This window comes from Lytechinus pictus, chromosome 2 (genome assembly GCF_037042905.1).
Source record: "Lytechinus pictus isolate F3 Inbred chromosome 2, Lp3.0, whole genome shotgun sequence".
Classification (NCBI taxonomy): domain Eukaryota; kingdom Metazoa; phylum Echinodermata; class Echinoidea; order Temnopleuroida; family Toxopneustidae; genus Lytechinus; species Lytechinus pictus.
Genome location: NC_087246.1, coordinates 70,250,583 through 70,265,233, shown reverse-complemented (window position 1 = coordinate 70,265,233; position 14,651 = coordinate 70,250,583). Strand labels below are relative to the sequence as shown.

At 35.2% G+C, this 14,651-nt stretch overlaps 1 protein-coding gene across 1 annotated transcript in view; it reads left to right on the top strand.

The window, feature by feature from the left end:
* The window catches only part of LOC129253716 (RING finger and SPRY domain-containing protein 1-like), a 34,546-nt gene extending 20,116 nt beyond the window's left edge, over positions 1-14,430 (top strand). Inside the window, exons 8-13 of the mRNA XM_054892137.2 lie at positions 1,358-1,501; positions 2,191-2,302; positions 3,090-3,192; positions 8,249-8,401; positions 9,098-9,202; positions 9,754-14,430. Coding sequence (XP_054748112.2) covers positions 1,358-1,501; positions 2,191-2,302; positions 3,090-3,192; positions 8,249-8,401; positions 9,098-9,202; positions 9,754-9,919 — 783 coding nt within the window. The 3' untranslated portion in view covers positions 9,920-14,430. The remainder of the gene's footprint in view (positions 1-1,357; positions 1,502-2,190; positions 2,303-3,089; positions 3,193-8,248; positions 8,402-9,097; positions 9,203-9,753) is intronic.
* The last annotated feature ends 221 nt before the right edge of the window (positions 14,431-14,651 follow it).

Here is a 14,651-nt window from a genome sequence, read left to right as displayed (position 1 = left end):
TATTTAACCCTAATACTCCCAGGGTATTTCAAAGCTTACAGAGGAGGGGCCATTATAGGCGCCCCCCTGAGATCTTGGCCATGGGTCGCCCGATCGCCTCAAAATAATTGTGCACAAGGGTCAAGAATTATGTACCAATCTACAAAGATGTAAATTTATGAAAGTCTTTATTCTTTTTTAATCAATTGATTTATGCTAATTTATGCAAGAAATCATAGATTTTCGTATTTCTCACTAAATAAATCCTCTGAAATAGCAATTTTTGGTACAAAAGTATTTCATAACTCCCTCATTAATTCTTGAAAGAAAGAGATAGGTTGTAATTATTTCTTATGTATTTTAATATTGTTTCTCAATTTTCTTATGTATTTCTTTGTTTTTCGTCAAGCGTTTTCACATGCATGGGTGTGGGTGTGTGAGGGGTGTGTGTGTGTGGTAATTATTTGGTAGAATGGTAAATTGCCAATTCGTCTACTGCCAACTCGTCCACTCACCACATGGTATACTTTCATTTAGTCTAATGCCATTCCGTGCATCAACATTTCGTCTAACAACCATTTGGTCCATCATCACTTCGACTATTCACCATTTTGTTTATGACCATTTCTTCTCATAACCAGTTGGTCTAATATTTTCATTCATTTTGCACAATTTAACACTTCGTCCAATTAGACCAAATGGTATATGGACTAAATGGTTATTGGACCAACTGGTTATTAGATGGAATGGTATTAGACTAAATGAAAGTAGACCATGTGGTGAGTGGACAAACTGATGGTAGACCAAATGATAGTAGACGAGTTGGCAATTGGACGAATTGGCATTAGACGAATTGGAAATAAACCAATTACTTACACTATTTGAAACAATGAAATACTAGAAAAGTATTTACATAAATTTGAAAAGCTCCAGATTTTGTCCTTAGCATTATACACAGTCAAATAGAGAAATAGCAAAATTTCAGTGACACACGTTCGGTAAACATAATCTGACACCTGCACGTTAGGTCCTATCGCCGTAAATTTTGTATCAAAATGTGCGGGAAGGATCAGAGAAAAAGGTAATGAAATTGTGTCTCGAAATATCAATGCATTAGGAACCCCTGTCAAATTGTTGTCTGTACTTCATAGTACTTCATAGTACAGACAAAAATACGACAGGGGGGGGGGGGGCCATATTTGCCCCCCCTGGGAATAGTAGGGTTAAAGTATTTCATACTAACTTCATGTTGGTTTCAGGGTTCTTTCAATAGTTTATAGGTAGCCATCCACATACATTTCTCATCCTGAATTAGATTTTTTAATTATATGCTCACAAAGTTAATATATGTCTTCAATATTTTCCTTTTTCTCTCAAGGCAAGGAGCGATGTTTTATCATTTGAGAGTGTCCGTTGTACATTTTGTGTTGATGAAGGTGTCTGGTATTATGAGGTTAGAGTCATCACCAATGGTGTCATGCAGATAGGCTGGGCAACAAAAAACAGTAAATTTCTCAATCACGTAAGTACTCTGGGCTGAGTCAGCTCTGTAACATAAAGCTTAGTGATTGATCATTTGACTGATTTCTGCATTTAATTACTTTGATTTCGGTATTGTATATGATCAATTGTTGAAATCATCTCAACAATCAATCTTTAAGCATTATGTTACTGGGCCCTAAAGAGTGTGAGATTAAATGATGTGTGAAGAGGATTCAAATTTCACCAAAAAAATGTATCCCTTGCCATTGTAGTATTACTTCTTAATTTAATGCTTTTACACTACAAATGAGCTATTTAAGAGTAATTCATACCTGATCTGAGGGAAGCATGAAATACACAATTCACTATATTTATTCATATTTATAATCATTTATCATCAAATTGCATCATATTAGACTTATATATCTAAACCTTTAAATAATAAATGATTTTCAATTGAAATTTGCTCAAACTTTCATTGACCAAGAGTAAAAAAGGGTTGCAGTTTAGTGTATCATCTCGCATGAGTTTCAGGTCACTGGAACAAAGTCAAATGTCATTTAGGGTCAATGAACTTTGACCATGTTGTGGCATCGACATCAAAACTTGACCAAGGATAAGAAGTATACTTTTTAAGATGGTTTTGATGCAAAGTAGAAGTCCTTAGTCCATTTAACTTGCATAATTGGTTATCAAGTCTTACATATATATATATTTTTTTGTGAACAGGAAGGATTTGGTATAGGTGATGATGAGTTCTCTTTCTCTTACGATGGATGCAGGCAGCTCTATTGGTATAATGCTAAGAGCAGAACGCATAGACATCCACCTTGGAAATCAGGTTTGTATTAAAGATAAATGCCAAATGTGGAAATGATTTTAAAATGTGTTCATGTAAAATCCAATAAACTGACTATCCAAGAGAGCACAGTTTTCTCAGTCGGTAAAGTGACTGCCAGTCGAACCAAAGGTTGTGGTTTCTAGATCTGTGATGATATGGTGACAGTTAATGGAGAATGAAAACCAGGAAACAAGTTTTTTTGGAAACATTATTCACCTTCCATTGCAGTTTTTTAAGTCAGCTTTGCTGCCATATTGAAATGTATAATGCATGCAAGACTGCCAGAGGCACTTCACTTGTTTATGATGACTATGGTTATACCCAAGGTGCATCCTTAGTTGATAATGAAAAAAACAGATTATTTACATTTCATTATAAAAAAAAACATGTGGTAGACTCAAAGTGAATCAATTTTTCCATTTCCATAGATTATCAAAAATGTGTTATTTTCTCAAAATTAGGTGTAATAAAAAACAATTGTGTTTTGTATTTGTGGTAAAACCATTCTCTGTTTGCAACATGAAGTAAATTGTGTGTTATTATTTATTGTAAATTAAAATGGATGATGCACATTTCTAAATTTGTGATGTGGGTATTCATATTATTATAGGAAAAACACTGGGCTCCTACTTGTTGTATATTGCAAATTAATCTGCACAACACACTCATTATTAATGTGCATTATTTGTTGACTATAATGCAGTTTAGTTGACCAAGTGATTTAGAATTGTTGTCTGAAGCTAAGATCTTTTTATAACTTGAAAGTATTTCTTTTGTATATCTTTAGGTGATGTTGTAGGTTTTCTATTAGACCTTGATAAGAAGTACATGTCTTTTTCACTCAACGGCAACATCCTTCCTCCTGAATGTGAAGTCTTCAAATCAGCTCAGTAAGTATGTTCAAACCGTGAATAGCCACTTGGTCTAATCAAGTTCAAGAAATGGAGTACCAGTCAACACATTCCCCCCCTTTTTTTTTTTGGGGGGGGGCCTGTTCTCTGGCTGGGGCGAAGGAAATGAATCAATCCTTACCCCCCCCCTTGAGATTTCAGCTGCTGAGATGAGTGATAAAAAATTGGCATAATGGTAGGGTGTGATGTAATCTACAAGGCTATATGGTTAGTTTTTTTAAAATGATTATTCCAAAAATACATTCCAGAACACTTTTTTTTTTTTTGAAGTTTGTTGAAATTTGTAAAATATTCATTTTAAAATTGTCAAATTCCAGTTTTTTTTCTTCAAATTTTGAAACTGCTATACAAAATTTCGGCCAATTTCAGGACACAATGTATTTATTGCCATGTGTATAACATCAATGATTTTTTTTAAAAATCAAATAAACTGGGAAATATTCCCAATTATCTTTTTTCAACACAAATCACTTTCAGTTTTCCCATGAAACTGGCGGCATCATAGGTTGCCAATAAAAGCTGCAGTGCACCTGTGTATTCTTTTGTACTTTGCATGAATTATAATGCAGCTCATTGTCACTCCATTCTTGAAATATTCTTGGCCTAATCCCCCTGTCCTTCCTCTCCTTCACACATTATTGCTAACTAGATAGTTATATCAATTACCAGTTATCAAACATCTCGCAGTTATCACAAGTATTGATTGATTATATAATATTGAAAAGTATATTATACGTCCCTATTGCATTAAACTTACTTAGTATCGGGTATTGTCTATTAGATGAATGAAATTTAAGGTCACTCTGTGAAGGTTGAATGTCATTTGAGGTCAAGGAACATAGTATTTCATGATAAAATCAATGTTTTTTTTGTTTTTTTAAGAATTTTGCTTAAAGGTTGTTCCAGAGTCAGAACTGCTGCTATATTGAATCAAATAATGCAAGTGAGACTGTTAGAGGTGTTCCACTTCTATAATTATATAATACTGACTGACCTTGAGGGGAGCATCAAATATATTCCCGCAAAAGAATTATATTAGCTCGAGTCTTTAGATGAGGGAAAAAATATGGTTATTTTGAGTGCAATTTTGATGTTCCCGTATAGAGGAGCCAGTCAATATTGTTACTTATACAGTGCGTCCCAAAAAAAACTATACACTTTTGAAATTGCTGCCAAATAAAAAATATATCACTTTGGGGGAAGAGACTTATATATATGGAAAGCCAATAAAGTCAACTTTCAAATGACACCAAAAACTTGGAAAACTATTTATGCTTGAGCGAGCACTGCCCACTGAAACAAAGGGTATGAAAATTAGGGTGGGCTGGAATTAGCCTCCCAATTTCTTTCAGGCTTTTTATTTGGTACTTGCAAAGTTGAGGGTTATTTGGTGAATTAATGATCAGTTGTGATCAGTTTGTTGTTTGTGAAAATTACATGCGTTATCAAATTGAAATTTAATGCATGAGTGATCATGAATTGCAATTTTTAGTGCAGCATTTTGACTTTATCATGTGGATCTCAGCAATGTGTTCATGAGAGTCAGATGAGGGATAATATGACTAAGGTAGGTGAAGTACGTTGATGGGATAAAGGTCAACAGAACACTTAGCAACCCCTCCCTCCATCTCTACCCCCCTCCACTTCTCTCCTGAGAGACTAAGCTCGACTAGGCTGGGCAGGAATTAGCCTTACAGTTTTTTTTTTGTGGTTAGTCCTTTGGAACTTGCAAAGATAAGGGTGTTAAGCTAAATTAATGAATGAGATAACTTTGGTTTCTTAGGCAAATTTTATGAGTTACTAAATTAAAATTTAATGCATGAGTGAACAGGAATTGTAATTTTAGTGTAGCATTTTCATCTTGTTGACCTCAAAAGTGTGTTCGTGAGAGTCAGAGTAATGTGATGGTACCTGTTACAAGCTAAAGGGCGAGATATGCTAAGACTTGGTTAAAAGGGCATTCTTCTTCTTTTTGTCCTTTTACAAATTTAAAGTCATATGTACCGTCCACCTCCATTTCCCAGTCCCCCTCTCTCTCTGTCTCACTTCCTGGATTGTAGCCTATTCAAAGCTTAAATGCCAAGTGACCAGTGGCTGAGTTTTTTTCATTGAATGATTACCAAGAAATTTACTGATTATGATGATTAATGAAATAATTTATTGAAAAAAAACCCTGAATGTTTGATTGATCACATCACACATTGAATGAGTTGGTTTACTGATAAATTTTTGATTAAATGATTGATAGGAAAAAGTTGATGCTCCAATTCAGAATTTATCATTAAATCAACATTCTGCTCTGGACTTCACGCGTACATGACAATAGCCATCAATCTCTCAACAGGAGGGGAGGGCAGTAAAGAGGAAGGGGGCGGGAGCTGAATGTTTTGTTGACCCTTATTCCTTCAACCTACTTCTCCCACTTAAGTTCTATCTCACCCATGAACACATTGCTGTGATCCACATGATTAAGTTGAAATGCTGCCCCAAAAGAGATCCAAATGATCAAGTTAAAATGCTGCCCAAAAAGTGTAATTTGTGTTCACTCATGCATTAAAGTTCAATTTAATGTTGTAAATCGGATAAAAAATCAGATCGAAAATCGGATCGGCACTTAAGCTTCTAAAATCGAAATCGAATCGAAAATCGAATCGGCGATGTTTAAAAACAAAGGAATACATCAAAATTTTGTTCGCGGTCGCGCGCATCTTCCTGACAAAGTCACAAAGACGAATGCATTGGAATGGAAGTCGCCAACATGCGCGATCGTTTGGAACATGTTTTAAAGGGGTTTTGAGGTGCTATTGCTTTAGAATAAACCGAGTGATTTTTATTAGAAAGATAAACGAAAGACGCAAAGGAAAATAAAATGAAATTAGTTCTCATAGTTCACTCGCAGGTTAATGAACGATCGGCGGGACATCTTTTATAACTATTTTTAGGTGCTAGCGATTTACGATTATTGGAATGATCTCTTGATCTCGTACGACGCATCATCTTAAAGTCGCAAGTGCAATTAAAATGTAGTACAAGACGCAAGCACGCACAATGATTTGAAATGTTTTGGGTAGCTAGCGTTTTCAAGTCAATTTATTACTATCTTGAGAACTGAACTTTTGATATCTAAGAAGAAATATAAAAGAAGCATCTCCCGACGAAGTTGCAAAGACAAATAAATTGAGGTTGAGAAGGTGTAATAATCATAAACGATGTAAGAGAGTAACGCAATGAGCTCTGTCAGTAGCACGATCTTTAAAAGATCACGGCGGGGTCCGCTATCACCACGAGGTTGAAAATAAAATGTATATCATCATAAACGATGTAAGGGAGTAACGCAATGAGCTCCGTCAGGAGCACGATCTTTAAAAGTTCATGGCGGGATCCGCTATCACCACGAGGTTGAAAATAAAATGTATATCATCATGAACGATGTAAGAGAGAAATGCAATGAGCTCCATTTGTAGCACGATCTTTAAAAGTTCATGGCGGCATCCGCTATCACAACGAGGTTGAAGAGAAGATTTATATCATCATAAACGATGTAAGAGAGTAATGCAATGAGCTCCGTCAGTAGCACGATCTTTAAAAGTTCACGGCGGGGTTCGCTATCACCACGAAAGATGTCTATCATCATTAAAATAAAATGTATATCATCATAAACGATGTAAAAGAGTAACGCAATGAGCTCCGTCAATAGTACGATCTTTCAAAGTTCATGGCGGGGTCCGCTATCACCATGAGGTTGAAGAGAAGATATGATGATATCTATCATCATAAACGATGTAAGAGAGTAGCGCAGAGATGTCCGTCGATAATACGACCTTTAAAAGTTCACGGCGGGGTCCGCTATCACCACGAGGTTGAAAAGATGTATATCATCATAAACGATGTGAGAGAGTAGCGCAGTGATCTCCGTCAGTAATACGACCTTTCAAAAATTCACGGCGGCATCCGCTATCAGTATCAACATGAGTTGGAAGAGAAGATATAACCTCTTAAAAATGATCGGAATAGATAATACCGCGTCTTTCTCCCTGAATAATGCGACCTCTAAATAGCTAGCACCTCAAAAACAATCTTGAAATATGTTTTGAACGATCACGCACTGTTACTAGATCTACGCCGATTTTTTATTTTCGATTTTTTCCTTCAAGGGGTATGATCGAAGATCGGCAAGTGATCGCCGATTGTGGTGAAATCGAATGGAATCGGTTGCCGATTGCAAAATCGGTTACAAGCTTAGTTCAATTTAATAATTTATGAAATTTGCTTAAGCAACCAAAACTGGTCACGGTTGATCATTAATTTATCACAACGCCCTTAACTTTGCAAGTTGCAAAGGATTTGCCTCTAAAAAACTGGCATAAATTGGAAGGCTAATTCCAGCCCACCCTAATTTTCATACCCTTTGTTTCAGTGGGCAGTGCTCGCTCAAGCATGAATAGTTTTCTAACTTTTGGTGTCATTTGAGAGTTGACTTAATTGACTTCCATACATGTAAGTGTTTTTCCCCAAAGTGCTATATTTTTCATTTGGCAGCCATTTCAAAAGTGTATAGTTTTTTTTGGGATCGCACTGTACAGCTGTATAATGTGGAATTAGGGCTATTATTTGGAACAGTTGTGCCTGTTTGCTTGTCCCTACTTCTGGTATTAGGTAAATCATAAACTTGATGAAGTAATCCTGGCTATTAAGTAATTGTGATGTTATTTGTTACTAGGCAGGCGTGCTTTATGTATTGCACGCACATACATGTAGCTGCAGCCAATCAATCAAAACTCTGTAGACATGTTTTTACGGGAGTGGTTTCTTTAATTCTGTTTCTTCCTTATACTCTGTGAAAACTGTTACAAATAAAATACATAACTGGAAATCAATTGATATCATGAATATGTAAAATGATTGCCACAGAAAAACACTTGGTATATGTAATAACAAGTAATATCATTACATAAATGATTGTTATCAAAACAATACAGAATATAGATATTTCATATTACTTTAAGTTTCATGATATTTTTCTATATTATTTCAGGACAGGGTTTTTTGCTGCCGCTAGTTTCATGTCCTTCCAACAATGTGAGTTCAACTTTGGGATGACCCCCTTCAAGTACCCTCCAGCTGGTCCATTTAAAACATTCAATGAGTATGCCAAGCTCACTCCTGAAGAAAAACAGATACTTCCAAGGTAACACCTCATTTTCACAAGTTTTATCATTAATTCTGAATTTTTTTAAATCATGTACAATTTGGGTTCTGTCCTTACCATTTTTTCATAAAAATTGAATTTTCATGAAAAAATGGTAAGGACAGAACCCAAATTGAACCCATAAAAATTGAATTTTCAAGTTTTCAATACTTGAAAATTTCATATCGCTTCATGAGCATTTTTTTAAATTTTTATCAAAACAGGAGGGAAATTAATTATGTCATGGTTGTAGGGCACAAGTTTTTGATCTCTTCATTTTGCAAATCTTATCGTATGATCCATGAATAGTCTTGACAAATACTTGTGCATGCTGATGCATCATTGTTTGGTTCATTTGCATGGTCCTATGAGCAAAATACTCAGCTGGTAAGTGGTGCAAGTGGAACCTGGCATTGCTATTGTTAGTGGCTTATCAGCCTTTGATTGATATATGATTTGCCTATAGATGGTGCTATATAAATACCTATTACTATCTTTATTATTTCACTTTTTGCTTTGGTCAAGATGGGGCCATGGGAATAGCTTCATCAATTGAATTCCCAAAATGTTGCTTATTATATTAATCTGGATCTGAACAGAACCATGCTGAAAAACAGTGTACAGTGTCTGAATGTGATATCCTGTATAAAGATGTTTTAATTGGTGAACAATAAATAAATTTGGTCTTTGATTTAGGCATAAAAAGATGGAGTTAATTCACCAAATGAGTATCAGTGATTCTGCGTGCAGCTTGTGCTTTGACAAAGAGGCAACTGTAACATTCAAACCATGTGGACACGGGTAAGAAATCAGTTTCTACCATTTATGTCTAAATCAAAGTTTAACTTCCTTGATGGAATCTGTATGGACTGTTCAAATATCTGACACCTTGATTCACAAAGGTGGTTAGAAATCAAAACTTCATTTGGACATAATCCTTTGTTTTAAACACTTCGTGGTGAAATTGTTGCTTGCTTCAACTACTCAAATTTAGCTCTTTTTAATTTCTATACTTGGATTTCTCATGCTCAAATTAGTATTTCAGTTTATTACTATCATCATCACCATCTTCCTCAACATTAACATCATCATCATCATCATCATCTGCATCATTTATATTATTTTGAATTATTATTATTATTATACATCAACACTTTAACCTTTAGGTAATATACACTTTTACATATAATTTTAAAGCTGTTGAAAGGCACGATTTGCATAGCAATGCAGTTGTAAAGGTAAAGGGATAGTTTGTGATACAGTTGCCTTGGCAATAGAGTTTTTTTTTCCTTTAGTAAAGCCACATCAAGAATCTACTTCAAAAACATTGATGTATTTTTCTTGTTCAATAGTGGCTTCTGCCCATCCTGTGCAATACAGCTAGAACAGTGCCCGCTGTGTCGTACTACCATAGTGCAACGCCTATGCAATGACGACTCCACGATAGGCGTGGAACCGGGCTCTTCCAGCAACCCAAACAACAATGCAGCAGCATCCTTAGAGACAGAGGATTCATGACAAAGGTGAATTTGTGGGTCAGAGATGTTGGGAGAAATTATGATCTACTGCAACAGCTTCAACTTTTACATGGTCATCTGTATCACATGATCATCTGTGTCACATGATCATATGTATCACATGATCATATGTATCACATGATCACCTGCATCACATGGTCATCTGTCACATGATCATTTGTACCACAGAACGATAAGCTGATCTACATTAGCCAAAGTTTTCTCACTCTCAAAATTCTATTCCTATTAGCACTTGGGATTATGGATTAATCATGAGATTAGCAAAGCCCTAAATTTCATATGCTTATTTGCATAATAAATTAATAAAAAATATAAACAATTAATTTTTGTCTTACCTGCATAGCAGAGCGGGACTATAGGCGCCGCTTTTCTGATGGCGACGGCAGCGGCATCGTCAACATTGAAATCTTAACCAAGGTTAAGTTTTTGAAATGTCATTATAAAAGTACATTGGACCTAGTTCATGAAACTTGGGCATGAGGGTAATCAAGTCTTACTAAATATCCTGCCTGAGTTTTAGGTCACAAGACCAAGATCAAAGGTCATGTGAGGTCAATGAACTTTGGCCGTGTTGGGGGTATTTGTTGAATTGGCATCATAACTTCGAAAGGTTATGGAGCTAGTTCATGAAACAGACATAAGGGTAATCAAGTAAGAATGATTATTTTGCACACGTCATAGATCACATGATCAAGATCAATGGTCATTTTGGGTCAATGGACATTTCTTTTGTGAATAATTATTCATTAGCTGTTTTCAAAGTCAGCAAAGCTGCTATATCGAAATGCAGGCAAGACTGCAAGAGGCATTCTACTTGTTTGAAAATTTTACTATACAATCTTGTAATTTACTTCCAACTCTACGTGTATGCAAATTTTTGCGGCAATCACGCAATCATTGGGCGAGATCTGAGGGGGGGGGGGTCAAAATGACGCCCCCCCCAAGTATATCCTGGTCTGAAATAGCCCAGTTAAAATAGGGTTAATGGTGCATGCATTCTGTGAGTTCCATGTTCGCAAGTTTGCAATGGTGTGGTGATATGAATAATTCACCTCAAGCTGAAACCCCAAGTGCATTTTTACGTGCAATTAAGATGGATAATTCACCAAATAGCACTCTGTTTTTCAAAGAATTCTCTGGGTTGTAACTAGGCCCAAGTCAAACTGGTTGGTCCAGTAGTGCCTGGCTGATGCTATAGCTTAGTTGCAGTGCAACTTCCTGCAGGCCCGAGGGCTCATGTTATAAGGAAATACACAATTTTTGAGAAATTTACTCTCAAAGACCGATTGTTGGCCAGTTAAAGAACTTAATTTCCTAAAACGTTTCATGTGATATTATATTTCAATCAATTAAGTGGGATTATGGAAACAATATTGCATATCAATTTCTTTTTGCTTGAATTTACCTATGTGTAACGTCACCATATCATTGCTGCTAGCTTCTATTATTCATTGCTTAGTCTTGGAGAAACAGCCGCTTTGTGACTTTGGAAACTGGGACAGATGGGAGTTTGCCATTAGATCGCATGATAAGGGTCATTATTTGTCATATTATCATCTCTTTTTAGAGTATCTAAGAGATAATCTTTAATTGACTTGAATGGTTTTTTGATAATTCAACTCACAGCCAAAAGGCTGAATTAGAATATATACCGGTATTGGGTACATATGACATAAAGTATAACAGTGATTAATTAAAAGAAGTTTTCTCTTCCATTTGCCACAATTGTTTTAATACCACATTGTCAATTTGAGATGTACATAGTACATTGATTTACATTGTGCTGCACTCAAACCAGGTGAGGTTAATTGGTACCTGCCAGAAATTACTTCCTTGCAATGCATGTCCGTTTTAAATAATTACGCTTACCAAGCCAAAGCTGGGGTAATAATATCCAAGTCCTTTTAACTACAGCTATTATCAGTGAACTTCTTGTTTAAAAAAGCAGACTAGCAGACCACACCAATCATTTTGGATTCCCGTTGGAACAAAAAAAGCTTGCTGATCGGTTAAAGTGATTATTCCTGCATAGGTCTACAGATATCTTATCACAAGAGCACAAAATGGTCTCTGGTTTCCATAGTAAAAATTGACTTGAATCATTCATACTTTTTTGTGAAAAATACCTAACCAAATGGCACTAGTGCATTGATTGGGTTTTAAAAGCCAAGTTGTGGAATTATGATTCCACCACTTCATATCAACTCATACCAATTCAGGTATTATGCCTCCTTGTGTAGCGCTGAGAAAACGATAACCATGATCATGATTTAAGATTTTCAGCATGTGGCGACAGTGTTTCGATGTTGGCAGGAATTTCCTTGATTCTTGGGAAATCTGTATCTTCGGGAAATTTTCAGGAAATAAAAAATTTCCAGGAAAATTCAGGGAAATACAAAAATTGAAATAACAAATTTATTGAATTAAAAGAAATGATAATAGTTTGAATATTCAGAATTATTTGCCTCGTTAGGTAGCTCAAAATTCCCTGCTCATGTTCGCATTAGTGATTTTGTGCCCACGTTAGAAATTGTATGCACAAGAGAGGTCTTAATTTCCATGATGTTTTAGGTCTCTAAGCCTAACTGTTAATTTCAGGATTGCTGTATTACATGTACTGTCCATTTTTGTTGAAATGCAAACTTGAAGAATCTAGGAAATGCCTCTGATTTGCCTTTTGAGCTGTGGGAACACTGTTTTGACGATACCTTTTAGGAATTTCTGTGAATCTTTGAAGTATTTATGATCAAGAAGTAGAGAATACCAACTCTATTTCAGAAATAATTTATTTTCTTATATTTTGTCCAATCTGTAGTATTCCTTCCATTGGCCAATTTCATAAAACTTGTTACAATGTATTATTAAAATCTTTGCCAGAACAGTTTAAAGCTACTGAAATTGTTCAATTTGATTGGCTGATAGTAAACTTGTTACATAAATTGTCCATTTGTTATTGTAACAAGTCTTAATGAAACAGGACCCATATTTCTCTGTCTTTAATGGTATATCCTTTGATGATTTGCTTTATATACTCCATGAACATGTATAGACTGGGCATGTTGTTTCACTCTTTTAAGCTATTACAATACTTAAAGTTACATATTTTACCTTGCCAATACTTTTTTTGAGTAGCCATTGCCCATTATGTTCCTTTTTCTTACTGTCCTAGTTTTCAAATAATTTTTCTTGATTTCATTTGCTCCAGTAATAATTGCTCTATTAGAACATTTCTTAAGCTTTAATCCACTGGATTTGCTAAATTTTCCATTAATATAATTAAAATTATGAAATGCTTTGAAACCAAGTTAGTTTCTTGAAGTTAGCTGTAGAAAGGACCACAAATCTTCAATTGTTTTTATGACGTTATGTTCATTTGCTATTGAAATCTACAAGCTGTATGTAAAGGCCTGATGGGCATTCAGTCAGCTATAATTTGTTGTAATTTCATTGTAGATGCCATGACTTTATGTAACGTTTGAGACCATGCTTCTCTTTTGTTGTACTCAGTCAGCAAAAAGGAGTTCATTTCATTTGGCTTAAAAAGCTTTAGTTTCATATATTAAACTTGTGTTTTAGAAATTTCATTGTGTTTAACTGCTAAAAAACCATTTCATATTATTTAAGATTTTATTAAGATGCTTTTTTCCTATGACAAAACACTGTCCCCTAAACATACATGTAAATTCACTTTGACCATAGAGAAGAAAATGTGTAGAATTATTTTAAATTACGAAAGTAAATCATTTTACTCACAAAACCCTCTTTTGATCAAAGACCTACAGGTATTAACACTTCTTATCTCTATGAGGTCTGTAGGCTAACCCAAATTACGATATCAGAACTACATTATTAATGTTTTACTATAAGAACAAGTTGCAATATCTTTGTATACGATTTATCTGTATATGTAATATTAAAGAATACTATATTTGGTGGGATAATTCCTTGTGCAGCTTTTTGATAAAAAGTATGCATTTTGGAATGGATCCATGTTTCCTAGATGAAATTGTAAATCATTGGAATTTTTTGTTGTTGTTTGGTGATAAATAATAGTATATGAATAATGCATGTAAGCGTGTGCATGCAGGGCCAAATAATGAACGATGTGCGAGAAGAGCCAATGGATATACTGCACCGAGATCCGCAGGACCGAGTGCGTTTATCCATTTGGCGAGTCGAGCACAGAGTTCATTATTTATGTCCTCTATGCACAAGAATACTTGCATTGTTTGTTTTATACAACCCCGCTCTTCACCCATGTTACTGAGTTGCCCCGAATGCTATATTTGATCTATCCTGCACTCTGACGTCAGAGTGGAGGATAGAGCATTTGGTATGATGTCAGAGTGCAGGATATTGCATTTTGGATGCCATAGTGCAATGCTCTGAGTATCATTTGATCCGATTTGGACCGATCAGATGACAAAATATTTTTGGTAGTTGTATAATATATATTTTTGTATCCAACTTTGTTAAGGTTCATTTGAAGTCCATATATGTGTAAGTACATAATGTATCTTGCAATTTAAACACACATACCCCCCCCCTCCCCCATGAAAAATATGTGACACGCTATCATAGTTGATGATTAATTTATTGTTTGTTATGGGGATTTGTGCAAAAAAGAATGTATGCAAGTCTTGGCAAAATAAGTTGCTTGTTAGTGTGGTATGCATGTGTACAGTTCGAGGGAAAATCTTATTTTCTGGCAG